This window comes from Pelecanus crispus, chromosome 12 (assembly GCF_030463565.1).
Source record: "Pelecanus crispus isolate bPelCri1 chromosome 12, bPelCri1.pri, whole genome shotgun sequence".
In the NCBI taxonomy this organism is placed as follows: domain Eukaryota; kingdom Metazoa; phylum Chordata; class Aves; order Pelecaniformes; family Pelecanidae; genus Pelecanus; species Pelecanus crispus.
Genome location: NC_134654.1, coordinates 7,926,344 through 7,954,197, shown reverse-complemented (window position 1 = coordinate 7,954,197; position 27,854 = coordinate 7,926,344). Strand labels below are relative to the sequence as shown.

The window sequence follows — 27,854 nt, the reverse complement described above, 5'->3', positions numbered from 1 at the left end:
GAGGAGGTCGGGGGGCGCCGGGGGGGACACACGCACCCCCAGGCCGGCGGGGCGCGGCGGAGCGGGGAGCACCGGCGCTCAACTTTCGCTGGGGACCCCCCCCGGCCCTGCCCAGCGGCAACTTTGCCCCCCGTCCCCCCTCTTCCCGGCGCCCCCCCCCCCCCCTACCTGGCAGCGGCGGCCCGGGCCGGCGGCGCCCCGGCGGGCGGCGGAGCCATGCGGCGAGCCCGGTGCGGGGCGGGCGGCCCCGCTGCAGAGCCCCGGCCCGGCCCGGCCCGGCCCGGCCCCCGCCCGGCGCGGCGCTACCGAGGGGCCGGGCGGCGGCGGGGGGCGCCGGGCGGGGAGCGCGGCCGCCGCTGGGTCGCAAAGCCCGGCCGGGGCACGGCGGGGGGCGGGCGGGGGCCGGGGATGGGGGCAGGCGGGGGCCGGGGAGGCAGCAGCGCCCGGGGGGATGGAGGCAGCGCCCGGGGGGGATGCGGGGAATGCCCAGGCGGGGAGGCAGGCAGCGCCCGGGGAGGGATGGAGGCAGCGCCCGGGGAGGGAGGCAGGCGCTGCCCAGGCGGGGATGCAGGCGCTGGTGCCCGGGAGCGATGCAGGCAGTGCCCGGGGAGGGATGCAGGCAGTGCCCGGGGAGGGATGCAGGCAGTGCCCGGGGAGGGAAGGAGGATCTGCCCAGGCGGGGATGCAGGCGCTGGTGCCCGGGAGCGATGCAGGCAGTGCCCGGGAGCGATGCAGGCAGTGCCCGGGGAGGGATGCAGGCAGTGCCCAGGCGGGGATGCAGGCAGTGCCCGGGAGCGATGCAGGCAGTGCCCGCGGAGGGAAGGAGGCTCTGCCCAGGCGGGGATGCAGGGGATGCCCGGGGAGGGATGCGGGCAGTGCCCAGGCAGGGAAGGAGGCAGCGCCCGGGAAAGGAGGCAGGGAATGCCCAGACCGAGTCGCAGGAAGCCAGGAGAGACACCGGCTTCTCCCGGGGCTCTGGGGAGGTGCCGATGGGAAAAGACCCTCCCATGTCCCCCCTGCAGCGTGTTGGGTGCAACACCGTCACCCCCTCCCTCCCCGGCGCCCGGCAGCATCTGTGCACTCGTGCCCACCCCGTGGGAGCTCCCTGAGGCCGGAGTCCTTTGGGGGAGGTGGGTGGGACCCCTCCCAGGGAGCCTTTCCCTCCTCTGACACTGCTGCTCGGCACACTCTTGGGCACATCGCTTCGGTCCTTGCTGTGCCAGCCCCTGCTCCAGCTGGCAGGGCTGGGGGTTTCTCTGCGCCCGCTGTCACCGAGGGGTGCTCTCAGGCCAGGGTGGTGCCAGGCCCCACCAAGGGAGGGACATTTCTGTTGCAGTGTCTGCATTTTTGGGACACCCTGCACCCAGCATTTACCTGTGCGCTGGATAGCGAGGAAGATGCTGGTCGCACCTCTGGGGAGTGTGGTCCAGGCCCCTGCGACACGCTGCCGACGGACTCCCCGCAATTCACTGCTCCTCGAAGCAGACCCTGAACCCTGCTCCAGCTCACCGTGACACCAGCGAGCACCGGGGTGTCTCTGTGGGTCTGGCTGCGATCACGCAGGCTTGGCTGAGTCCAAACACCAGCCACAGCACGGCCGGGCTCCCCTGAGCCTCGTCAGCACCTTTGGCCAGGAAAAACATCATCTCCAGGGGCTCCTCTCCAGGGTGGGGAGAGGGTATAAGTGGAAACACATTGCCATATCCTTCCTGGGGGAAAAGGGGACAGCAGACACAGCCCCACGGCTTGGGGGGACGAGGGCAGCTGGCAAAATGCGGGACAGCCTTTGTGCCACCTGCGCCAAGGCTGGGGCTGAGATCGGTGCCAGGCAAAGGGAGTCCGAGCCCCTTTCCCGTGTCTCACATCACACCCAGGCTTTCAGAGATTTGGGGCTTATTTCCCTGCAGAGCTGCCTGATGCTGGCAGCTAGGGAAATATTTAGGTGTCCCTGGGGGTTATTACCAGCCCTAGATGCTGCTCTTCATCCACAGCCCCCAGCTCCCCTTCCCTGCATCGCCACAAAGCAGTCCTGAGCCCTGGATTATTTCTGGGAGAGGGCAGGGATCGTGGCTGCACATGAACTCTCCTGCACAATTCAGGCTCCAGCCTCGGGGCTATTTTTAGCAGTTCCCTCTGAGATGCTCTTCACTTGCAGTTTTATTTGTGAAATTTAATATACGAGGGAGGGGGGAGGGGAGCGGGGCTGGATCCTGGCACGTCCCCACTGGCTGGGAGGCTTATCCCAGCCTCAGCAACAGGAGATCGACGCAAACCTAAAATCATCCATCAAAGAGCTCCCGTGTCCTGGCACGCAGGCGGCAGCAGGGGACAGGCAGAGCTGATGGCTCAGGGGGCTGCAGTCAGTCCTCACCTCTGCCATAGCCTCCAAATCCTTGGGCGAGCCCCTGCCTCTCCCCATGCTGCACTACGGGCTCAGGGACCTGCTGTCACCCGATGCTGGCCCTTAGCGCACGCACTGGCACGGAGCAGGATGCATGTGAGGCCGGCAGGAGCAGCAGGGATTTTGGGGAGCCCACCCAGCACAGCAGGACTGGCCCCATCTCCAGCTGGAGCAGCAAGGAGCAACCCAGGAGGTCCCTGCCCCACAGTGCGGGCTTCAGGAATAGGGAAGGCTGTGGGGACCACCCACCCCCGTGGCAGCTCCCAGCCCAGGAAGGAATCTGTGTCCCCTGAGCTCCCAGCAGTGGAGGCTAACGATGCTAATGAAGCAAACCCAGTTTGCAAGGTACAGCATGGCCCGGGGGTGGCGTGTCCCCATTTACAGGGCATGAGTGTGCCTGCAAATCCAGAGCAGCAGGAAAGACCAATCTCTCCCTGAGGAGCCCCTGGCAGAATGGGAGGGAGGGAGAAACCTTTCCCTTTACCATGGGACATGAAAGGGACAGCAGCCGACATGGCAGAGCCCTGAGCGTTTTGCAGCAGCTTTTGTTCCTGTTGGGCCAAATGCTGCACCAGGCTCACCCCCAGCACCACAGCAGGAGCAGAGCCACAGCAGGGAACCACCATCCCATCCTATCCCCAACAGCTGGGCATGGAGCCCATCCCAGGCACACCAGGGATGCATGAAGGCACACAACAGCGACATCACCAACCCCAAACCAGCCTGTCACTGTTGCTACTAGGCACATGCACCAGCTCCTAACACAAAAACATCCCAGTGCAGAGCACCCTGGGCTGATACAGTACCTGCCACCCCAGGTCCTCGGAGTGGCCATTACCTAATCTCCAAGTGCTGCTAAGCCAAGGCTGGGCAGGGGTGAGGGAAAGAGTTGCTCTGCTCGAGAGCAGCACCTCCCTGCTTCTTGTATTGTTGCATTTCTGGCCACTCCAAGGGCTGAGTTTGGGGCTGCCTGAGCTTGGCTCTGGCCCGGTACAGAGGTTTTGCAGCCCAACCCATCCTGCCCGAGACAGGACCAGTGATGGCAAAGCCCTCTTGAAAATTCCAGCACCAGTCCAGAGCAATCCAAATGCATTACTGACTCACACGATTTTATCATTTCACCACAGGGAAAGCAGGTCACATCACACACAGCCCATCTGGGGGCTAGAAAGGGCTAAATGGGTACATCCATCTTCCACTCCTCAGCAGAGGCTGTCCGTGCCAAGGTGCCAGTGACCCCTGCAAGCCAGGGCCCTTCTCCTGCTGCCCTTCGAGATGAGAAGAGAGCAGCAGCCAGAGGACCGAGGAAGCTTGCTACCTCCTCACCCTGCAGCCCCTATTTTGGGGGGGGTGGGGTGGGTGGGGTGTCTCTGCTGTAGAAGTGGCTGGCAAAAAGAGGAGAAAGGCTCCAGGTGAGCAGACAGCCTCCTTCCCACCAAATCCAGCCTTCAGCCTTGCCTGCTCCCATGGGCAGGGCCAAAAGCAGGGGAATCGTATCCTCTCCCCAGCCCCACAGAGCCACGCACAGCCACAGCATCATGGAAATGAGTTTATTGACACAGATGGCAGGTAAAGCCTGAAGAGCAACACAACTACGCGACTCGAACGAGCGGCGCGGCAGGAGAGGAGGGCGAAACGCCACCAACCGAGCCCAGGCTCTACCCTGCAGCGCAGGGACACCCACGCGCCCAAAAAGCTGGGAAGAAATTTGGCAAGAGAAGGGGGTGCTCAGCAACCCCTCCCCACATCGAAGCTACACTGGCTGTTTAGTGGAGGAGGCTTAAGTGTTTGTTCCTGACCCTCTACCATCTCTTCCCTGCCCTGACACAGCATCACATGCAGTGCCACTGCTGCTTCCTTAATTGCTCTATTAATGATTTTTGCAGTGCACCCACAGGGCTTGGAGCAAATCACCTCCCGGCACACGTGGGCAGGGCTCAAGGGCTGGATTGCTCCAGCTCTGCCCCACTTTTTCCCAGCTAGAGCACAGGGGTTCCTACACAGGGACACCACCGTCCTCAGGGTCCTGCAGCTCCTGTGCCCTGCTGGAGTCTCTTCCAGGGCATTGTGACCTTTTCCCAGCACTGGCTTCTTGGTTGCAGACAGTGCCGAAGCCCTGATGAACCATCTCCCACCGTAAAACACTGATTGAATTTGAATGTGGCATCTAAAAAGACAACATGGGGGTTGCTATGCATAAGAGCTTTGCTCGCTGGGGAGGAGATGGCGTCAAAGCATGCTGGGGAGGGCGAAGCCGTTCTGGTTAGTGACTTGGTTTAAGCAGGACAAGCTATGGATGGAGCAAGGACATGCAAGAGGCTTTGCTTTCACTGCTGTTGCTGCAGCACTTAGTGGTTGCAATGTGGCGAGTCCACAGCCACGGACTGGAAAGGAAAGCAGTCCCGGCCCTAAGGACAGGTTGGAAAAAATAGGCCAGGGCATGGGGCTGCTCAGGACAGGGGGTGAGAGCATGAACCCGACTGGCCCTTGTTATCGTGTGCCCCTGGGCACAAAAAGCCAAGCTGCAAATGGAAGAAACACTTCCACGGTCTGCTTGACTTTCAGCCCAGCCGGGACCCGAAGCCCCCAGGCAGGCAGGGTACAAACATGGCCATGCCCAAACCATCTCCCATCACGCCACAGCCTGGGTTTTGGGGGACAGCACAGGAATAGGAACAGCTGCTCCACTCCCCACGGCACCCTGGGACACTGCCAGCAGCAGCCCCTCTCCGTAGGGGCACGGCTGATGCCTGTAGCCCCGGCAGGGAAGCAGCACTGCCACGTTTGGATTTACCACTGCGAGCCTCGGGGATTGCCGGGGGTTAGCGCAGCACCGGGTGAAGGTGGCACAATTCAGGGGATGGCCGAGAAGGCAGTTAGCCCATAGCAGGCACGAAAAGAACAAGAAGAGGGGCTGCGGACAGGTGAGGATGTAGAGACCATACCTGGAGCTCTGGCAAGAGCCTTTTGCTCTAAGAGCAGGCTCGTTTCCTTCATTTCATCCACCGTTGTCCCATTATCAATTTAGGTCTGCAGCTCCTCCCCACGCAAAAGCAGCCTCACTTCTCAAATCAGCAGCTAATGAGCCAGGGAGATGGTTGGAGTGAAAACACACCATCAAAAGCAGAGCTGAGTCTGCCAGCACAAGTGTAATAAAAAACCCCCTCTCTTTAGGGCTCCATCCGCCTCCACGGACCGAACTGATGGCTCTGTTCCTAGTTCCCCGAGGCTGTGCTCACCCTGCTAGAGCCTGACGTCCCTGCAGGGCTCCCAATACTTCCTTGGAATCACCTTCCCTTTAAGCCAATTACAATAGAAAAACTCAAAAAAAATGTATAAAAATATAAAGTGCAGTGTTATGTTTTCAACACTTTTGCCTTGTTTTAATGAGCCGACGTGTGGTTTTTGCTTATTTTTTTCAATGAGCGGTATTTTACAAAATCGTAACTACGCCTAAAGCCATTTAGAAAACACTGAACATTGGCACAAAATGGAGAAGCCCACGAGAACGGACAATGAGTGAGGGGTGAGGGGGACGTGGGAGTAGTCGAAGCAGTGGTTACAAACTCCATGGACGCTAAAAATATCAAAGGGGTTTGTTCCCTATCATCATTAGCACGTGGATACTAATTGCTACCTTGTTTAATCAGTGCCTTTGACTGAAATCCTACACATGAATAGAGCTGCTTCCAGTTAAGAGTGCTTTTCCCTGCGCCAGTGGTGAAGGAGGATCTGGGGACCCCTTTTCTCTTCTCCCCCCTCCTTCTGCAGGGTGAGGCACAGGCTGATCTCCTGTTAGTTTTTCAAGATGGCATCGTAGGCCTGGTAGATGTACTGGGACACTTCAGGAGCTCGGCATTTCAGGGAGAGCTGTGGAGAGGAGAGGAGAGGTTAGCAGTAATGCAAAGGAAGGCAGGAGCTTTCTACCATCTCCATGAAGGCAAATGGAAATGTCTGACCTGCAGCATGGGTTGGACAGATCTCGGACATGGCTGATGACAGTCACCCAGAATATTTCTCCTGGGTACTGCTTTCATCATCACCAACACCAAAGTGCCTTTTCAGAGCTTGCTACAAGCAGGAGGAGGTACATGAAAGCAAACTCCCACTGTGGGGTTCCCAAATTCCTTAACAAGTGTAGGTGCCTCTGCAGGCATGAAGGAAAGGAACACTGCCCCAAACTCTGAGACAAGGGACTTGCTTGCCCTCATGTTGTAAATCACAGCATTAAACCTGGGGGTTTCTAACGATTTGCTGCTCAGTCCTGATGGACACAAACTTGGCTGTCACCTCTCTCTAAAGCATGGATCAGGCCAAGACGAGGCTTACAGCATCAATCATCATCCAAACACTTTAAATCACCTTCCAATGCTCGCTCGCACCCCACGGGTCCCCAGGCCATTTTTCTTGAAACTCCTGGAACAGCTTCCAACAGGAGATAAATCCTCTAATACCAGGATGCTCAGACACACAGGTCCTCAGAAGGGGAGCAAAGTCAAAGAGAACAGCTATAGGAGTGCATGATGCAGGACAAAGCGCACCTTCCCACCAGCCATAGGCTGACGCCAGCACCAGGCCAAAGAGCCTCTGACGTCCAGACAGCCGGTCTCCATTGCAGGAACGCGGCAAGGCATAAATTTCTCCTTGTTTATGAGAGGGGGAAGGGCATCCTGGCAATGCTTTCTCGCTAATGTCTCTTGGCTTTATCTCTGGGTAACCTTGGCAAGTAACCACTCATTGCTGAGTGGGCATTATCCCAGCTCACTGGTAACAGAGCAGTGTAATTCTGCTGTTTCTCACTTTTTTTCCAGTTCAGTGGGCATTCCTAACCCCCCAGTCAAATTAACAGGATCTTCCCCAAAACAAGCACGTTAGGCAAAGCAGGGAGAAATCGCTCTGCATGCGAGGAGAGTTAGAAGGATCCCAGCCTGCGCCACGTGCCCTCCACAGTCCGACACCTCACCGTGTAGTTCGGGTTCCCCGGCTGAATGCGAAGCTCGGCCAAGATCCAGATGCCATTGGTGAGTTTCAGAGACTGGTAGAGCATGTCCTGGCCCTCCACATTCCTCTTGGCAATGGTGTAGACGTTGTTGTTCTGCAGTTTGCTGGAAACGGTGTCTTCAGAGAGAAGGAAGAAAAACACATCTGTTAATTCAGATTCATCATCTGCAGAGACAGCAGAGCCCAGAGGAGCGTTCCCAGGATGCAAGCGCACAAGGAAATGCTGACTTCTGTCCCAAAGTTTTCCCTGGGGACAGGAGCAGACATGACGCAAGAATTAAAAATTCCTATTTGCTTCCATGGAACCACCTCATTCCTTTCAGGCTGTGATCCCTTGCGAAGTATTTGCCCATCTTGCAGGGCTTTCACTTACTGCTCACTGCCCTGGGTCACTCAGTACTTGCTGTCTTTATCAAGGCGAGAGTCTGCAGCTCAGAGGGTAAGAGGACTCTGCTCTGTCTATAACCCCCAACAAGCTAATCTGGAGGCAGCCAAAAGTCAGAAGATGAAGGTGGAAAAGAACAAAGACCTGTGCCCTGAGGCTCACTCGGGTGCCTGGTTCTGAGGTCCCATCCCAACCACGACAGCTCCCTCCTGCTTCCCCCCAACTCACGCACAGACACCTCTGGCCAAACCAATGTCCTACAAGACAGTAAAAATCCTTTTTTTTTTTTTTAAAAAAAAAAAAAAGCAATCACTTAAAAGGGTAAAAACCCACAGGCATCTGTTTCTAGACATCATAGGGCTGTGATACAGTTTCAACACACTGTATGACCTCAGCACTCGCAGAAGATGTGAGATTTCACCTGGAGATCTGTATGGATGTAACCATGACACATGTTATTTCTAAGGGACCTTTCAAAGAAACAAGAACAGAGGCAAACATGCAGAATACAAAGACCCAAAACAGTGGCCTCTGAAAGGGGTTTCTCAGCACAGAGCAGAGCAAACCTCAGTCTTTGGATGCCAGTAAAAGGGGCACATTCACACTTTGGGTGGAAGGCTCAGGGAGGAGGACTCCACACCTGATAAGCATAACTGGCAAATTCCCATTCCTGGTGCCCAACAGGAGAAATCTAACTCCTTCAAGCTCTCTGCCAGGCAGGGTGGAACACCCTGTCTATGCTGGGCCATTATCAGCAGGTTGGGCACTTTCAACAGAAAGCAAGGCAGAGAAGTGGCCTTAAACAGATTTGCACTGAAAGCCAAGAGACTGGAAATGTGGGATCTACTTCAAGGAGCACGAGGAGCAGGACAGCAGCAGAGAAGCAGCCCAAAGTGACTGTACAGCTCTAATCCATCCCTGCACCTACAAACACCAAGATCTGCCGGCATCAGTACTGGATTTGAGAATGGACACAAGTCTGTGCTGGTGGACGGAGGGATTAGAGAGGGGACAGCAGAGTCTGTTCATGCACCAGGGAATGGTAGAAGCAGGAAAGAAAGGGCCCCACAAATCCATACACTGATGATGCAGATACTTGGACCTGCTGCCACTCCCCAGAGCAGCACTGATAACCAGAGCTGTGGAGCAGCTCCACAGGCAGCCTGGACCCTTCAGCCATGGCTGGGCTGAACCCCTTTGCTCCCCAGGCTTCAGAGCGGCTGCGTGCAGGTTGAGGAGGGTTCAAGACATCCAGCTACCCAGACACACTCAGATTTAGGTTTCCTCTCTTCCCCAGTTACTATGGAAACTGGCAGATATAAGTAACTAATGAGATCCTTTCCTTAAAAATCCTCATTCCCTCCATCTCCTCCTCCCACCTCTACTCAACAAACCTCTATACAACAAACTCATCCAGATTAGGGAAATGGGCAATGCAGAGCAGTCCCCTGCTCACAGGGAGCGTGGCTGGGAGAGACCTGCGCTGGAGAGACATCACCCGCTAGGGATGAAGCTCACACTCCCATCTCCTCATGCCATCCCAGCCAGCAAGAGCAGCCTCCAGGGCTTTGCGAAAGCATGGTGTTTGACACAAGTGCCAGCTCAGAGAGCGCATCCTTGTTTGCAAGGGACATTGGTATTAAATGTGATTTTGTTTGCCCAATTTTAACAGGCTGTGGTTAAACCTCACCGGTCTGAAGCCTCTCTGGACATGTATCCTGGATGTGGAACTGCTGGCAAGGGTTTGAGACTCTCTCCAGCAATCTTCATACCTGACAGCAGCAGCCTCCCCCTCTGCCGGGGGATGCTGTCAGAGCAAAGGCACTCCCCTGGCAGTGTAGGTGCAGGGTCAGAAGCAAGGCTGCAGGCAGGAAGCTGTAATTTTGGCAGCTGTGGGGCTGCTATCCCATCACACAGCATGATGGAAGAGGAGGGGAGCACTCCTGCTGCCCGGGAAGCTGTGCTTTGGGAGCACAGTGGACTAGATAGGGCCGCAGAGCAGCTGCTCTTACGCCAAAGCCTTCAACCGTTCGATGGCACCTCTTGCAATTTAAACAGCCACTGCCTCTGCTGGGGGGCAGACTTCCGAGCAGGGACATGCTTGTAGGGGGGTACAGGGAGGGAAACTGAGGCAGAACAACTCCTAGGAAAGCTCATTTTCCACCTCCCTGTCTGACCTCAGTTACCCTCTGAAGGGTGCAAGAAACCCTACCAAAACATACCCTGTCTCAGCCAGACACCCAGAGCAATCGTGAGCAGGCTGGAGTGCTGATGCTTGGCTCGCCTGACTCCTCCTGCCCCCTCTCTCAACACAGATTTGGGGACTGGTGAGAGCCTACTCCCTCTCCCCAGAGGTAGCAGCTCCCATCCCTCCTGTGCTCCCCAGTGTCAGAATTTTGGATTTTGGAGATCGGGCAGAGTTGCTAAGCAACAGTGCCAGGCTGTGGCTGGCTGAAGGCAGGACCACTAATGCCATGTGACAACACAGCCTTTTAAGAAAATAAAAAAAGAAAAAGGCAGATATTTGCTGGGAGCAGAGAGCTGAGCCCAGCTCTGAACAGGGCTGCCAGTTTCTGAGCGAGAGCGCAGCACCCACCGAAGCCCTGGTTAGTGCCCAGCACAGGCAGGAGGAGGGCTGAGCCGTGCTGCCTGGGCACACGTCTCCCTGCACACGTGGGGTCTGGTGACTCTGCAAACCAGAGCCACACAAGTCCTTCTGCAAGACGGCACAGTCTACATCTGACCTTGCTAAGCAACTTTCCGCAGGGCTTTTTCTTTTGGCTCAATGCTTATTCTCAAAACCCTCTTGAAGCACAATGTAAGGATACAGAAAGATTTCCCTATCGCCAAGGCTGGGGACCCATCTTTCAGGGTTAATGTTTTTTATTGTTTGTGGATTTTTTTGTTTGTTTTCCTTTTCTTTTGCTTTTTAAACAGAATTCTTTACCCTACCTCAGTCCAACAACCAAATAGCACACATGGAAAGACAGGCACGCAGGGAGGAACAGCTGGACAAGGTCTCCTCCCTTGCACTGAAGTAATCCAATTGCTTTTCAACAGCACTTTCCTTCTAGGTAAAGCAAAGGACATGCTTAAATCTTCTACCCATACAGCTTAAGAATTTCACTTCCCAACTCAAACAGCCAAGATGAACAATCAGCAACAACGGGAGTTTTCACAAAGGACACGCACAACTCAGAATCAACATCAACAATATTTCTAGCAACACCTGAATGGTTCTGAGCATCCAGCCAAGAACTGCATTCAAATACCAAACGCATCTGCAGACTCTGATCCAGTGGGGAGGCACTTTGGTCCATATGATAATAGTACATTCATTTCCAAGACATGTAATATGCACAAGTTCTGTAATTTATTAAACAATCAGGTTACCAGATTTGCACATACAGGAAAAACACACATACCAGGGAAGCTTGCCTATAATTGTCCCCCAGGTTGTTCCAGGAAGAAAATCCGATTTTTCTTTGTTCTAGCATTAGCAAATTACTCGCAGCGGGGGGGAACGAAGTGACCACTACATACCAATAAAGCCATATTCAACTCCAAAAACTAAAGCTGTTGTTTCACACCAAATTGTGGACCAGTAATAAGCAAGCAAACCCAAAGTTCCTAGAACTGCTGAACAGCACAGCAACTAATTGCCTCCTGTTTACTGGCATTCAATCTCCATGTGCAAGTCAGCTTGTCCTCTTTCACTCTGTGGGTTTTGGTAAGCAGAATTTAAAAAAAGAAAAACATTTAGCTAACCTGATCTGCATATCTTAGCTTAATGTAGTGGTCCTTTAAAATTTAATCAAACTTAGCATGTTGAAAAAACAGTGTAAACAAGGCAAACTGAGCTTTAGCACATGCTCAGTTGCAGAGGAAACCTCGGTAGTTGCACCAACAGCACCCAGATTATCTAAGCTATAACAGTCTAGGAATCTATCTTCACACACTAAATTCTTATATTTTCATTAAAAATCTCAAAAATCAATTAATTTAGCACTGGATTCATAAGAGAAGAGAATGCTGGGGTATAACCATGACTTTGTGTTTTCATTCCAAGTTGTATTTCTGAATATCATAACCTCTTCCTAAGAGGCAGATGCATGAAACAACTCTAATGAATTCAAGATGTGCAGCGCATCCTAAGTACACCTTGGCCCCATGATACAACTCCAGAGGGACTCTCTTCTCCACGGCCATATGGATCCATCCCTAAAGAACAGGCTCAGGCCAGCGCCAGTTCTCACCGCTGGGAACCTGAGCCCCAAATCCCTCATCCAGAGTTTAAGCACTCACCTCTCACCGAGTCACTGGGAACTGTGGGAATACCTTCAAGGGTCCAGGATTTGCTTTTTTTGGAAACAAAGATGCTGGAGACAGGGATCAGAGTGGCAAGCTCTGACCATTTAAGCGTACCTGCTCCTCACCCCACAGCCTGGCACCTTATCCTAGGCTTCAGCTTGTGGTGCTGTGGGCTACCTGCAGCAGCCAAAATTTTCTGGTTGTTCTGTGCCCTGTTATGGAGTGAGCTGCCAGGGACAGGAGCTTTTTCTGCCATCCCCATTGCAAACCATCAAAGCTTGAGTCAATCCTATTTGGCTTGCCTCGTGGGCACAGGATGGATCTTTTACCTACAAAGGCCTGGGAGCACAGACTCACAAAGAAGCATCTCCACTGATGGACTGTGTTTATCTCCTTTTTGTTTGAAGGAGCAAAAATAACCCAGGGAAAAGCCTGCACTTTACACAGGAGGTGGTATAAGGTGACTGTTGCACAGTTACAGAGAGCCAGCCCTGGATGTACAAGAAATGGACAAGCTGCTTTCTTGACAGATAAAATCCCAGCCCCCTAAAAATCCCTGTTCAAAGCCCGTTTCATTTTGGTTTAAAGAAAAAGAAATTAAAATTTCAGTTTTTCCAATGAAGAAAATCAGCATCCCTTGTTTAGCTGCTTGGTAGGGCCTCTTGCATGTCTGCACATAACTTCAGCCCCACTTCTCACGCGCTACAGAAACGGCACAGATCTGAGTGCTCAGGAAAGTGAAGGCTCTTTGCAGCTAGGAGAATAAAAGCCGGGCACCAAGGGTGCAGGGACCATGCTTCTGATCAGCCTTCTGCCCAGCAGCAGCCGTGCACTGTTCGGCACGCTCTGCTCCATCTGTCCGACGCCTGCTGCAGCCGTGTGGCTCTATTTAGGTGGCTGGTAGTGCTGTGATTAGGGCACATCAGCTGGGAGCAGAGGTATTTTTAGCTCACAGCTAAATTCGCGTCACTGGGCTGGAATCAGTTAGACCGAAGCATGAATGGTGCGGTGCGTCCCTGAGCCTCGACAGCAACTCGCCACCAAGTGGGTGGGCTCACTGTAGGCATGAATTACTTACCCGAGCGGATGCGAGAGGAGGGATAACAATTCACACAGCGGCTGCACACCTCTGCGGAGCTGGTGGCGCTTAGAAGCTTTTCGTCTGTGCCGAAGGGTTACAAAAACCCAGCACCTCCTAAGTTTTAGTTAGGAACGGTTGAAATCTGCAGACTTTGTTCTGCACAGCTCTGCCACCACAGCTGTTACATACCTTATTTTATGCAGTGATATGAGAGCTGCAAGCGGCGGTATTTCATCAGTGAACAATAGAACCACTGACAGCCCAAGTTGAAAGCTTTATTCTGGTTAGGCATCTCCTACAAGAAAGTCTTTTGAAAATGAACCAGTCTTTCCTCCACAAGGATCAAGTTCCAAAAGATTTTAAACCCAGAGTTGTTAATTCTTGGAAGAAAGGAGGTGTCTTAAAACAAGGCTATTTTCACTGGATTTAAATGATCAAGATTGTGAGTCTTGGAAGACTATCGCCCTACTGTGGCACATGGCCAGACACGCACCCATGCTCTGGTATAAACTAGTAGCAAGATGGATTCAGCTGTCATCAGAGCACACTCAGTTTATTTCGCCTCTGCCCTGGTGTGCATCACCAGCCACTTGCCACACTGCGAGAAGTCTCCACCCCTGAGGATGCTGGAAGCCCAGCCCTCCATGGGCTGATCCTTGTACAGACAGGTTTGATGCTCTTAGGATGGTCTGTACTAGAGGAGGTTACTGCTTAGATGAAATCAAGGTGAGCAGCAGACTGAGTCAGGGTTGCATTGGTAGTTAAAATACCAGGGACTAAGACAAGCACACAAAATTTCCCTAGTCTTCCCTCCTGCAAGCTATTGGCCTGCTCCTTACCAAAGCCCAGGTGGTCAAGGAAGGAAACGGCCGGTATAATCGCAAGAGGGAGGAGGTGTCGGCAGCGGAAATACAAAACCAGAAGCTTCTGTGGATGGAAGTGTTTGAAATCTGTTTATGAGACATGACCCACTTTCTCCCGTACATAGCCAAAGAGGCTGGCAGATCCTGCACACCCCTGAGCATCCCAAGTGATGGATCATGCTCAGGAGAGGCATTGCGCCCAGGGCTCTTGCTAAAGCACCAAGAGAAGCCTCTTCTTGTCTGAGCCCTGGCAATGGCTGTGGATACCACTGCAGAGAAACCACCCGGCATTCCCATGCTCTCTCTGTGACCTAGTAACATGTGCTCCACTGAGTATCACCAATTCAGGCAGGCCTGGGCAAGCAGTCTGGTCCAAAATGGCAAACCCTTCCTGAATGGAGAGCATTGCCTGTAACTCCACATTTTCTAACATTTTCTTCCAGAGGGAGAAGGAAGCACGGACCACTCTGCAGGATCACGAGTGCTCACCTTCCCGGCCACACACGCCCCCTCTCTCCCTCCCAGCTGCACCCTCTGCTAACCCGCACCGCAACACCCCAGCGCCAAACATGAGAAGTTACCAGTGTTTCTCATTTGAGATGCAAAGAGCTCTGGGCAGCGTGGTTAGGGCACAGCCGGGGCAGACGGCATTACCAGCAGCAGCACTGCAGTGCAGGGGGAGAGGCTATGCCAAGCTCGGTCGGGAGCAGAGGGAGGGCTGGGAGAGACGTAGAGGTTGTTCTCATTTGAAACCCCACAGTGAAATCAAGTAATAAGGTCCAACAGCTGCTATTTTTTCCCCTCTTGTGTGCTCCTTCTTTTATATTCCAAAATAGTAATAATTATGAGTACAAAGAGACCCATGGTTTCTGTCTGCAATTGAAGCAAGAGGGTGTTCATTGTGTAAGAACAGACACAAGAGAATAAAAAGGTTAAAGGGTTTGTAATCAATAGGGACAATTTTTTCCTCTATGAAGCATAGCAGCTTTTGGTAGAATCACTTGGCTCCTGTCCAGAACCTCTTGAACAGGAGCAAAGCTGCTACACTGGCCCCATTCCACTTTTTTTTACATTCCCTCATCCTTCAGCAGTAGTAAGGTCATACATACAAGTAGGATGCTCTCAGAGGCACCTAGATGGCTAAACACAGAGCTGAACGGGACAGAGTATGATCAAAATGCATCAATATAGCAGCTAACAACACCAGACTAAAACTATTCTCACATGGCCTGTCCTCCATAGATGTCAAAACATTTTATAGTGGTATGTAGGGTTACTCTTTCACAACAGAAAGAAAAAAGCAGATGCTGAAGGGTGAAGTGACTGGCCCAGGATTACACAGTACGTTAAAGTCAGGCCTGGAACACCTTGCCTGAAACACACAGTAGCAGGACAGGATTGCTGAACAGCCCCAACACCATATTCAGCTCTATTTAATAGAGCAACTTTGCAGAGAAGTGAAGTATAAGAGAGTAAACAAGAATACAAGGTCCAGAATGAAAGGAAGAAACAGATAGGTAAAATTTAAGATCTGGGATTTTAAATGTGCTTTTATGGGGACCCAGCTAAAGTTTTTTGACTGAAACAAGCCCTAGGATCCAAGACTGTTCTGTCCGTAAGTGCAACACCCATCTATCCGTTAGCCATAGACAATGCTATTAATTAGGTGATGTCTAGTGACCATACATCCAAAGTGCTCTCAGCATGGTAGAATTAAGCTACTCACCAGCATTCAGGTGACAGTCTTTAATTTGGAACTGAAGCTCATTTTCATTTGGAATATCCTTCCATGTTGCAAGGAAGACCTGGCGCTCTAGAAATGAAAAAGACGATCAGCGCTCCTGGATCCTCACAGGACCGTAGCATTAATTAATTCACCACAGAATGATACAAGGTAGACACACAAAATATCTTTTGGTCACATTTTGCCCTGCCGTGGACAGATCCAGGATTTGCTCCTATAACAACCTCAGTCTCACTGTAAAAGCAGCAAAGCTTTGATGGATTTTTGGAACCCCCAAACCAGAGACAGTGTTTACCATATGAGCTGTTTACAAACCAAGAACAGGCAGGATTTGACAAGAAAGAAGGAGATTCACACATTTAGGATTACGTTAGTGAAAGCTGCTTTTCAAGCAACTTCCCAGCCAATTCAAACAACAATTTAATAAAGGTGACCAGGAATACGTTTATTACAGTGAAAATGGTATGAGGGCAAATCCTAGACCCATTTGAGTGAACCAAACCCTCCAAAAAAAACCCCAAAAATGAGCTTCAAAGAAAACAGATCCACCCCTTGTGTGGCAGAGAGAATCAGAGCAGAAGACTTGGGTTCTGGTAACTATTAGAGTTGCGGGACAACAGGGACAGGCTACCAAACCACTACAGATCAATTCAGGCTGCTGAGATGCACTTGCATGAAGATTGTGGCCAAGCCCATGTGAATCTCAGCCAGGGGACAACTGCACCCAGCTGGGTGCTGCGAGGAGTCTGGCTGAGGGAGGCTGACCACAGACCTAAAAGCACTCACCCATTTTGCCATCCTCTACGAAAAGCACGTTGAGAGGAATTAGGCAGCTGAAGTAAAAGACATCAATGTTGTTTTTCACAGCCACCTGTTACAGAAGAAACAGGGGTGGTTAAAGTTTCTCTGTCAGCTGGAAGTCCAAAAGGTGCCCATGCACCCTGGAGTGCTCTCTCCAAGCACAGGTCAGCTCTGAACATGAGACTACCTGGAGAGATGTTGCTGAGCTTCTAGGTAGTTTCAGGCAAGGATCAGTCCCACCCCTCTGTGCTCACTCCATTTTCACTAAAAGCTGCTCTATCTTCTCCTGTGAGCATTTCACCATGCTGCTTCAGAGCCAATTGCACTGATGGGGTCACAGCCAGCATCCTTGCTCTTTTCTGCTCTCATTCAGTCTCTCCCGCCCCTCACTTCTTCCACCTCCAACGTACATTCATCTCTCTTGGCTGCACACAGCTACTATCATGTCTGTCATATTGCACACGAGCTTCTTCATCACCCCTCTTTGCCATCTCACTCTTGTAATTACCCAGCTCCAAACTGCTGCGTATTCTTTATCTTCACCCCCAGCTCTCAGTCATGCCCGAACATGCGGACTCCTTGACTAGTCGTATCTCAGCCCAGACACTTTCTAGAAAGCCTGAAGCTGGTCCACTGCCTGCACCTTCCTTGCAGCATCTCCCAAGTCTCCTGCCTTTACCTTTGTGAAAGCTATATAGTGAACATGTGCTGGGTGTTGATTCTGGAAGAAGAAAGCCCTGCTACAGAGCAATCAGGGCAGGTAATAAAAAAAAAAAAAAAAAGATCACTTGACAAAAGACTTAATTCTCAGTGTCATTAAACTCCGCCAGCCAGGGAGATGCACTGGATTGCCTTTTATCACACATGCTTGCCACATTACCGACTAATCTCTGCTAACACAGACAGCAACCTCACTTTCAGTTTTCCCCAGGCTGAGAGCCGACGGTACAGCAGGAGCAAACTGGAGGTCTGAGAAACTGCACTGTCATAATATAGCACAGAAAAAGGTAGCTCTGGGCTTTATTTCTATGCCTCTCACGCTCTCCTCACATCATCCCACATAGCAATAGCCTGTCACAGGAGTACTGTTCAGCAGGCACCTGCCATTGCTTGCAATGAAGGAAACTTAGCCTGTAAGAGAGACCTAGAATTGAGGTCGTGTGGGGAGCCCTGAATTTCAGGAGCTGTTTGAGCTCCTATTTCCTTTGATAAATCCCAGAAGGAGTTCTCCAATTTGTCACCCAGCTGAAACACAAACCAGACCATGCTAAAAGCTGAGCCAAAGAAATAAATTTGCCGCTACAAAGATTCATGCCAAGACAAACTCCATTCACATTAATAATTACATACATTAGTGTTCTGCTGAGAAAATCTATTGTCCTGTAGTGGCAAGTTTAGAAAGACACCCCCAAATGTCAGTAGAAACAGCTGCAGACAGACAAGGGAGGGGAATAAACCAGAGAATTCAAACACAAGTCAGCTGATTAGACATGCATGCAAGCCCGAGAACAAGTGGTAGGAGATCAGGCTCCCAGATGAACTCTTCTAGCAATCGGGAAGGTCCCAGAAGTGCAAAGAACAGCAGAAAGGTAGATGCGACAGCCTGTGGGGTTTCTACTTTCAGTCATCACTAAAGGTAGCAGCTTATGTTTCATTCCCACAGTGCAAACCGGCTTAAGAAGGGATTAGTTTAAAGCCCACTAAAACCATGTAAATGATGGTGCAACCTAGAAAAAAAATGGAAATGGTCCTCTGTAACAGGAAGCTGTCAGATCGTTTGATTGCCAGCGTCATACTTGGGAGTTGGAGTGTCTAATGTTTGAGCTAGAGGCACCAAAGCCAGAGGGGCAAAAGCAGATTGGTGGATGGACTTAAGTGATTCACCTCTGCAAAATGTGATTGAACAGACAGGGTGAGCAGCCAAAAGCTCCTCTAAATCTGAGAGGGGAGAGCTGGGGAAGGGACAGCAGTGTAGCCATTCCAGATGCTATGCTTGGATATAAGTCATGGAGATGAGCCAAAAGAGGGAAAATTTAGGCTAAACGTCTGGGAAAATTTGATAGTGAGAATTACTAAGCAGCACAAAATTCTCCTGAGGAAAAGAGAAGCTCCAGTGCTTGGAGTATTTAAAATCAGCCTTGACAATGCTCTCAAGAACTGTAGCAAAACAACAAAGCATAGCAGGAACTACACTATGCGACCTAAGATCTTTCCCAACTCTGATTTAATGATTAATTGCCTTGCCTTAGAACAGCAGAGATTACTTAGCTTTTGTAGCTAATTGTTGTTGCCATACAACAGCAGTTTCTTACAAGAAGGGCTGGAAAGCAGTGCCTTCTCTCCAGTCACAGTTCTAGAGGCACACTCCACATTAATATGCTAACCCTGTCCCTGCAGTTATAAGAATGCTATAAAAAGGTATCTGCTGACCTGCTTCTCAACTCTGCAGAAACATACTGAGTAAGCTGCTTTGGCTATACTCTGGAGAGCTACCCAATTAAGATGCTCTGAAGCGCAATTTCTTCCCAGCAAAGAAAAGCAAGCCACATGCCAGCCTTCCTCCTAAACTGCATCACTGGGTTCAGTAATGACATCACATGTCACCTTGCAAGTATCTGTAATGATGCAGAAGCCAGCTGTTACAAATAAGTTTTGCAAACAGGAAAGGGAAAAGCTACGGTCCCCTTAAACCTATAGCACTAAGACAAGACTGGTAAGCTTTTCAAGACTAGCTTCCACCATTCAACACCACATACTTCCCTCAAACAGCCAGGCATGCACTGTTAGTGCTGTGGTCCCCAAGAGCTGGTCCATGGAAAGATACCTGCAGATACCTGGATGGGGAAACTCGCACCAAGAAGAGGCTAAGAGGCTCTACCAGTTGATAACAGCTTTCCAAGGTCATGCTTCAACCTTTGCACTGCCAAATCAGGAGCATCCAATGTCATCTGGCAGGTTACAAAAGCAACTGCAGGCAGAAAGCAGATTCACAGCAGTGCCTGTGAGAAACTGAGTAGCTAATAAGAGCGACTTGCCAAAAAATTCCAGTGCTCTTCAGGTGGGAACATCAGCCTGAGATAATCAATGACATCTGAAGTGATACCAGTAGCAGAGAAGTCTCTCCAGGTTTGACATGCTTGAAAGGCACCTCCACTTGCATTCAATAAATCCTCCAGTCCAGACTAACTTTGCCTGTGGCTCTGCAGCTTTAACCTGCCGACCTGGACATGAACTATTAAATCTTTAATCAGACCTTCAGCTTCAGACATTTGAAGTTGAAACAGAAGCATTTTAAATAAAAATGGCTTTCCATCTACAACCTTTTTGAAAGGCGGAAAAAAAAAAAATATTACTACCTTGTGAATTTAGTCAAGCAGACTACAAAGCTTCTGAGGGATGAAAGTCAAAAGGTGCCAGATTTTCATGTGATGCTTCACTGCTGAAAAGGTGTGAGCCCACTAAAAATTGGCACAGGGTTCCCAATCACTTACATCTTGTTCATGATCTGACTAGAGGAAGCAGAACCTCTAGAAATAACCCCTGGAACATATTCGCTCACCTTGCAGCATGAGCACACTTCTGTTGTCCTTTCTTGCAGTGCAACCCTCCGATAGCCAACACATGGTATTTTCATAGAATCACAGAATGCTTTGGGTTGGAAGGGACCTTTAGAGGTCATCTAGCCCAACCCCCCTGCAGTGAGCAGGGACAGCTTTAACCAGATCAGGTTGCTCACAGCCCCATCCAACCTGACCTTGAATGTTGCCAGGGATGAGGCCTCCACTGCCTCTCTTGGGCAACCTGTTCCAGTGCCTCACCACCCTCATTGTAAAAAAATTTCTTTCTTATGTCTAGTCTAAATCTATTCTTCTTTATTTTAAATCCACTGTTCCTTGTCCTGTCACAACAGGCCTTGCTAAAAAGGTTGTCCCCATCCTTCCTACAGGCCCCCTTTAAGTAGTGAAAGGCCGCAGTAAGGTCTCCCCGCAGCCTTCTCTTCTCCAGGCTGAACGACCCCAGCTCCCTAAGCCTGTCCTCATAGGAGAGGAGAGGTGCTCCAGCCCTCGCATCGTTTTTGTGGCCCTCCTCTGGACCCGCTCCGACGGTTCCATGTCCTTGTGGCGCTGAGGGCTCCAGAGCTGGACGCGGTACTCCAGGTGAGGTGCCACCAGAGCAGAGCAGAGCAGAGGGGCAGAATCCCCTCCCTCGACCTGCTGGCCACGCTGCTTTTGATGCAGCCCAGGATTCAGTTGGCTTTCTGGGCTGCAAGTGCACACTGCCAGCTCGTGTCCAGCTTTTCATCTACCAGTACCCCCAAGTCCTTCTCCGCAGGGCTGCTCTCAATCCCTTAATTTTGGGGAAGAGGTACCTCATAAGAACATGCTAAGTTATTTTCTTCAATAGTGTAGGTTTCTGATGCTTTAAATCCCAGACTTGAGCATAAGAACTGACTTTCAAAGTCAAGTCTGAAAGCAACACAGATGCTTTCCATCAGCAGCAAGTACACAACATACCCACTTGGAATCCCATTAGCACCTACACTAAATTAAGGATTTGCTTCAAGTTGGGTTTTGCTTTAGAGCCTGGTAACAGCCAAACTGTTAAGGCGAGAAGAACTCTCCTCTGCAGAGTCTTTTTTACCTCTGCCAGCACAAGGTCATGGTTTATTCTGTGACAGTCTGCTGCTCTGGCTGTCAGATGCCCCCAGGGAGTGCCAGCTACTTCACTTCATTTTGTTTGACAGGTAGGGTTCTCAGGATCCTACGGGTACTTGACAGCCGCTGCCAGCCGGATGCTCTACCTACAGGCACAAGTCTCAAGCCCGGGCAGCGGAGTTGTGTGCAGACAGCGAGGCTGGGTGCTGCGCCCCTGGCTGCGGCTGTCATCTGCAGGCACGCCACTTACGTCAATGGTCAGGGAACAGCGAGTTACTGGGAGGGTTATGCTCTCATGTGTGCCTGGCTGTACTTGGAAGTTCAAAAACGTACATTTTATCAAATGTGCTGTACCATGTGGCAGACCTGCCCTTAATCGGCAAGCCAACAGCTTTCCACAGCTGAGCTAGGAACTGGCCGCAGATGCCAAGCTGTGATCTGAGTCCTTAATTCAGGGAGCTCCCAGGAGGGTTCTCTTTGCTAGAATAAGACCCTCACTAATAGAGGCTGTTAAAAAAAAATAAGCCAGGCAACAAACCCAAGAAACCACCTTCCACATCGAGACACCCAAACCTCTTCTGTGGTGGTTGGTCCAGTAATTTTGACACAGCTCACACACAGGCAGACATTGTGCCATTTATCAAGCAGGCTCTGAAGGGAGAACATCTGCTGGCTGGACTTGCCGCTCACGCTGATTCTCAGCCTTGTTTTTATGGAGAGTTGAATGTGTGAAATTTGTTTCCAAGTACCAAGAGCTCTGCATTTGTGACCCGAGATACATTAACACTTCTGATGAATGAGCGCTACAGCAGTTCTGCACTGGAAGTGAGACACTGAAGAGTGGAGGAACACAGGTGATGAGTTACAGTAGAACTGAGTGTGGAAGGATAAGTATGATCTAGTGCATTAGCAAGACCAATCTTTTCTCAATGAGGAAGCTGCACCTTCATCTGCCTTTATAGAAATGTTTTGCCAAACTCTTTGGAAGAAACAAAAGTGTTCCGCACCTCACGCTGCTTAGCAGCAAGGAAGAGGTCTGTGTTTCCAAGTGTCACTTTTCAGGAAGAAACGCAGCTGGCAGATCCTTCCTTTTCAATACTCGCCAGATCATTTTACTGTATTTTGGAAAACTCAAGCTATGCTTCTTTCAGTTGCATGCTCAGTAGCTGCACAAACAGCCCTGGCAGTTGACAGCAGGTAACGCTGTGGAATGCAATACACTGATTGTCAATTTTGAATGTGGATCCCAAGAGAATGGCAATGCTCCAGACTCAGGCAGACTCGCTACTGCTCCAGGAGTCCCTGCAGCTTGTTTTCGATTGTATTATTCTCCTGCAAGTGGTTACCGTCTCACAGAAGAGATTATCATATTTGTGCTATGACAAGGCCAGGCCTGAGCTCCAAAACTCTCACAGCAGGCTGGCTCCACTTCACCTCTTTCCAGGGTTAGACGAGCAATTCTCATGCACCCAAATGAAAAAATTGAGTATTCTGATTTCACAGCATTTCATAATTTCATAGGTCTTGAAAGGCCATCTATCAGGAACAGTGGTTCTCTTTAGCATAGAAAGGCTCTCATCCCAGGCATTTTCTTATTTCAAATTTGACTTGAAGCCAAAGACGTATCTTGAAAGACGATTCTTCACCAATGCAAATCCTTATTTCAGAACCTGTTTTCCTCTTTGAGAGCTCAAGGTCTCACACATGGTGGCAAAGATACCCCATCCGCTTGAGCATTTCTAGCAGGTACAACCCTGACAGCCTATGTGTAATCAGAGGGGTTTCACTGCTTTGACTGTGAAAAGGCAGCTACAGGACCCAAAGAAGCCTGTATAACAACTGGAGCCATCTCCCTGGCTGGCAAACAAGCCACGGCTATCAAATACTTGTGAAGCTCAACACAGCCTCTCGCACACCTTTGGGCAAGAGCTTGTTATGTCTTACAAGTGCTGTGTTCTCCACAGGTCAAGAAGATTATCATGACTACTTTTGGATGGGAGGGAGAAGCCTGCTATTCATTATCACAAGATGCAAGGTGACTGGCAAACAGAAGACTCTTCAGTTGGGATCCATAGTTACATTTTACCTAAGTAAGCCTCTGAAAATATTTCAGCCTTCCTCATCTCCTTGTAAAAATGGCTTTTTTGTTAACTTGTCAAAAATTTTAGTTTCTTTCCATGATTATAAATGTTAAGATTAAACCAGCTGTATTGGGCAAAAGATTAGAAACGGTAATAAAAATAACCTGAACAAGACTTGAATTCATTACTTCTGAAATAGTTGCCTAAGGAATGTACAACTATTCTTTGAAGTTTCTAATTAACATGACAAAAAGTTGAAAGCTATCAGTTTGGTTACTCCAGGACTTATTTTTCTTGTTACTAAAACAAAAAAAAACCCCACCAGAACAGGAGATGAACATAAGGTCCTCAGGTTCAAACCAGCTCTGCATCTACTTCAATGTTCTCCAGCTCAGAAAAACCGCATTAAGCAAATTCAACCTGATGAGTGTTTTGGTTCTTCAATGAATACAGGAACATTTGTATTCTCTACTCCTATATTATGCTATAAATTGTTCCCTAAGTAGGTCACCAAAACAATTTCTGAATGTTTCAAGACAGATAATTTCTGCATGAACTCACAAAACAAAACCAGAGCCTTGGCTGTCAGGGCAATGACAGATCTCCATCAAACCCACTGCTGTCAAAAAAGTAAGGGGAGTGCTCTTTTTAACTTGGCATCTGCTACCATGATTCAACTCTTTGCAGAGAAATATACTATTACTCCATATGGCAGCTTCCCCAATTGTGAAAGGGCAGCCAACTTCTACGGCAATGAGAGAGCTAGCAAATTAGCAACTAAGTCTGGCACTAATGAATGCTCCACTGTCTCAATATAAGGTAGCTGGAGGTTTCCTCGCATGTTTTCTCTTTGCTTTATTCTAGCAGAAGATGCTACAAGAATCAAACTGTGTTCCGATTCCTTTAGAGATTTAATAACCCAAATACTTTACTTCCTTCCTGATCAAAGGAAGCAGCAACTTGAGAATGCCTCGTTGAGAGAGTCCTGAAGTGTTATGGAGGCAGATCAGGACCATCACCTCCTAGAGACTTCCAAATTTCCTTCAGAGCAGGAGGTAGATTTTTCCACAGCTGACCCAAATGAAGTGATGCAACCACATCCTCGTGACGTGGACGCAGAGGGAATCCAGCTTTTCCATAAGCTGGAAGGGCCCTCTGTGGAAGACAAGCACATGTAATTCATTCACTGTCCGCATGCTCCCCCATCGCATGACTGAGCTCAGAGCCGGCGTGTAGGACTGCTCGTTTGAGTGCCAGAGAAGCTATTTCGAGCTGTTTGCCCAAAGACTCATCAATAAGTCATAAGCCCCAGAATGGAAGTCAAAAGAAGGGAAAAAACAGTTGCTCAGGCAGAATAAATAGTAACTTCCATTGCATTCTCTTAATCTAAAAAGAGGATGAGCTGCTTCAAAACATTCCCCTCTATGGGCTGCTATGCTACAGGAACCCAATCTAGTTCCATCTCCTGGAGGTGAGACAGACATGCTACAGTGCAAGTTAACTGCACTTTTGGGATACTGGGAAAATCATCCTCAAGGACCCAGCTACACAGAGCAGAGAGGAGTCACTCGCTGAGCTGCGCTCCACAGAGTGGCTGCTCACGGCAACAATAGGGAAGAGCCTCCTTCCAGGGAGAACTGTCTGCCTGATGAGCATTTCAAGACCAGTTCCCCCGAGACACACCAGGACTGATGGAGCCAGTCTCCTGTCCAAGCCATAGGGGAACATCTCCCTGGATCTATCATGCCTTTAATCAGATTGGCAGCCCAATCTGATAAAAACCTCTTCTAGGGAATGCTGTCCCTGACACGCACCAACAGCCTCATTAATGAAACATTGGCTGCTTACGTCACTTCTCCCCTGCCTTTCCTGGAACACGTCTTGTTTGCATTGGATTAAGCTATCTGGGGCAAGGATGTGCCGATGCCTTTGTAAAGCACTCTGGAAGTTAAGAGCACTAGAGAAATATTAATCACTCAGCAGTTGCCATCTTTCCTGCAATTCCTTTAATTGCCTCAATTCTTGCTGACAGCTCTCGCTGCCTGCTCCACCACAGGCATGCACTGTCTCTGTTCAGACCAGCTCCAGCTCATAAGCCCTACCAAACCTTGAGCCCAGTTTACAGAAGAGGGTTACTGGAGCAGCCAAAGACCTTAATCTACACAGATGCAAACAGCAGGTTTGAGGTGTTTGAAGAGGCAAATTCACAAAATTCAGGAAGTGTCTGCTTCAGTCCTCATGGAAGAGACTAGAAAAAGGAAGTTTTGGCCAGACTCATGGCCCACATCCATGAGGTCTGCCTGCTTACCCTATACACACGGTATTTTGTTACTAGAGTCTTACCACATTGTGCTGAGCCAAACAAACTGGGCTGAGCACCTGCTGATCTCCCCACTGCCCAGAACGAGACAATCCTTACCTGGAGGTTGTTCAGAGGCTCCATTTTCATGACTGGTCCCAGAGTGTTGAGGGGCAGGGAGACATCAATACTTTGGTTTGGCATCAGAGGTGTGTGAATGGCCAATGGGGTGCTCGGGATGACCCCAAAGCTGGGCAAGAAAAAAACAGATGTGATGAGAGCAACACTGTATTGCGCAACACCTATTCCCTTTTTACCAAGCACAAGCTGGCTCATCTTCCCATTACTCCTGAGCTGCCCCTGCTCTTACTCTAGGGGAGGAACACAGCTCAAAATGTGCACCACAGAAGACACTCAAAGTAGGACAAGACACAGGAAACAAAAGTAGGACAAGACACAGGAAACAATCAGGTTGGTCTCCCTGACAACATGCACCACCCTGCCCAGAGGACCAGCATCTGGGAACTCCTCCATTACCCTCATGGCACTGGTCTATGTGCTGAGCAGCAGCCTGCCCAGCAAGAAGCGGCACCTGGACTCAGACTCAGGCCTCTCAGGGCTCTCTCTTACAGAGCTGCAGAGCACTAGAAGTAGAGTATATCACACACTGCATGGCTGTTACATCATTGGAAGCCATGGAAGAAGGAACTGGAGCCAACGCAGAACAAACACATAGCCAAGGAGGAGTACGTGGTTTGTAACAGAGCACTGTAGAACAAATGAATCAATGCAGCCAGCTGTCTGGTCCCAAATGACAGCGTCTGGCTCCGTTGCTTGGTTTGAGGCTCCTTCAGCTGGGGATGTATACCACCATAGCAAACCAAATGTTTACTTGCTCCTTCAGTCCAAGATGCATTTAATTCCACAGTCACCTCTACTTAGTGTGGAGAAGAGGAAAAGCAGCTAACATTTAACATAACACTTCTGTACTATGTACCGGCTTCTTTTCGAAAGTAGTTGGAAGTTCAGATGCATAAGACAGTTTTGGTATCCACTTGTGACTGCATTTCTCTTTAGTGCAACTCATATTAGCTCAGAGGCGACAGAGCATTTACAGGAACAAAGACGTATGGTGTGTATTTTTATTTTATGCACTAAAAAACTGATACTGTCTCTGCACAGGGTCAGCCACATGTGTACTGAGTATGTCACTCTTTCAGAAACCAGCGGATGCCCCATTCTTTGTTCTCCATTGACTTCAGCTCTAGGGAGCTGAAATAAGAATATTCTCAGCAAGGGCCTATGCATGTGATTTGCCTTCTGCAGCCATTTCACCTTGGGGAACATAAGCCCTAGTGTTTTCCCTTAGACTCAGAGGGAAAAGAAAGTTGCATTTTGCTACTAAGTGGCTGTGGTATTACAGCACACTAGAGCTCTAGCTTTTTTTTTTTTTTTTTTAATGCTTTATCCCAAGACTGCAGTGAATGCGATTAGTAGCAGCAGGAGAGGGGGAAAGCAATAGAAACTTCCCAATCACAAACCTTAATATTTAAACCTAAAGAGCCAGCCCACTGCAGCTCTTTCCAATGCACCAGCCACAGTGGAAAGCAGTGACAGGAGAATAGTATTTATAGAAGAGTAAATAGTAGTAGATGGTATACAGAGCATGTGCTGATATACTGCAAAAGCAGAAACTGATGTTTTACTGTACAGTATTTAAACTTCTTACATCCTTGACAAGTACCACGTAGGTGTGGCTAGAACACAGCTTGATGTATGGGGAAAAATCACAAGCAAAACGGCTTTTTTTCAGGCCAATTTGCATGAAACATTTGCATATAGCAGATTAGAAAAACTCTCCAGAAAATACAGCAGTCCAGGGAGAACATTTACTAAGACTTACTTAGCATAATGTCTTTTGTAAGTAAATATTATTTGTCCCAAGAAATCCCAAATTTGCAAGGCTAACAGTGATATTAAAGAGATGGTTTCAGTGGATCTTTACTATAGAGAACCCTCTTCCAGTGAAAGGATATTAAGAAATACGGGGAACATTTCAGTCACAAGATATTCTTTACAGTCTTGATAAGAACTAGCCCGGTCCTTGCTCAAGATAACGTACAGCAAACCACACAATAAGCTCTCTGACCAAGAAGGGTATCTGTGGGAAGACACCGTGGCTGTACTGCCATGTCATGTCTTTTGGCTGAGATGGGTTTCTGAGAACAATCT

The 27,854-nt window shown here is 49.8% G+C and overlaps 1 protein-coding gene across 2 annotated transcripts in view; it reads right to left on the bottom strand.

Moving 5' to 3' along the window:
- Positions 1-4,025: 4,025 nt before the first annotated feature.
- AP2B1 (adaptor related protein complex 2 subunit beta 1) overlaps positions 4,026-27,854 on the bottom strand; it is an 81,254-nt gene continuing 57,425 nt past the window's right edge. For both annotated transcript variants that reach the window (XM_075720079.1, XM_075720080.1), the window contains 5 exons: positions 25,743-25,872; positions 16,573-16,657; positions 15,769-15,855; positions 7,365-7,519; positions 4,026-6,271 (listed from right to left, as the gene is read on the bottom strand). In XM_075720079.1, coding sequence (XP_075576194.1) covers positions 6,197-6,271; positions 7,365-7,519; positions 15,769-15,855; positions 16,573-16,657; positions 25,743-25,872 — 532 coding nt within the window. In that variant the 3' untranslated portion in view covers positions 4,026-6,196. The remainder of the gene's footprint in view (positions 6,272-7,364; positions 7,520-15,768; positions 15,856-16,572; positions 16,658-25,742; positions 25,873-27,854) is intronic.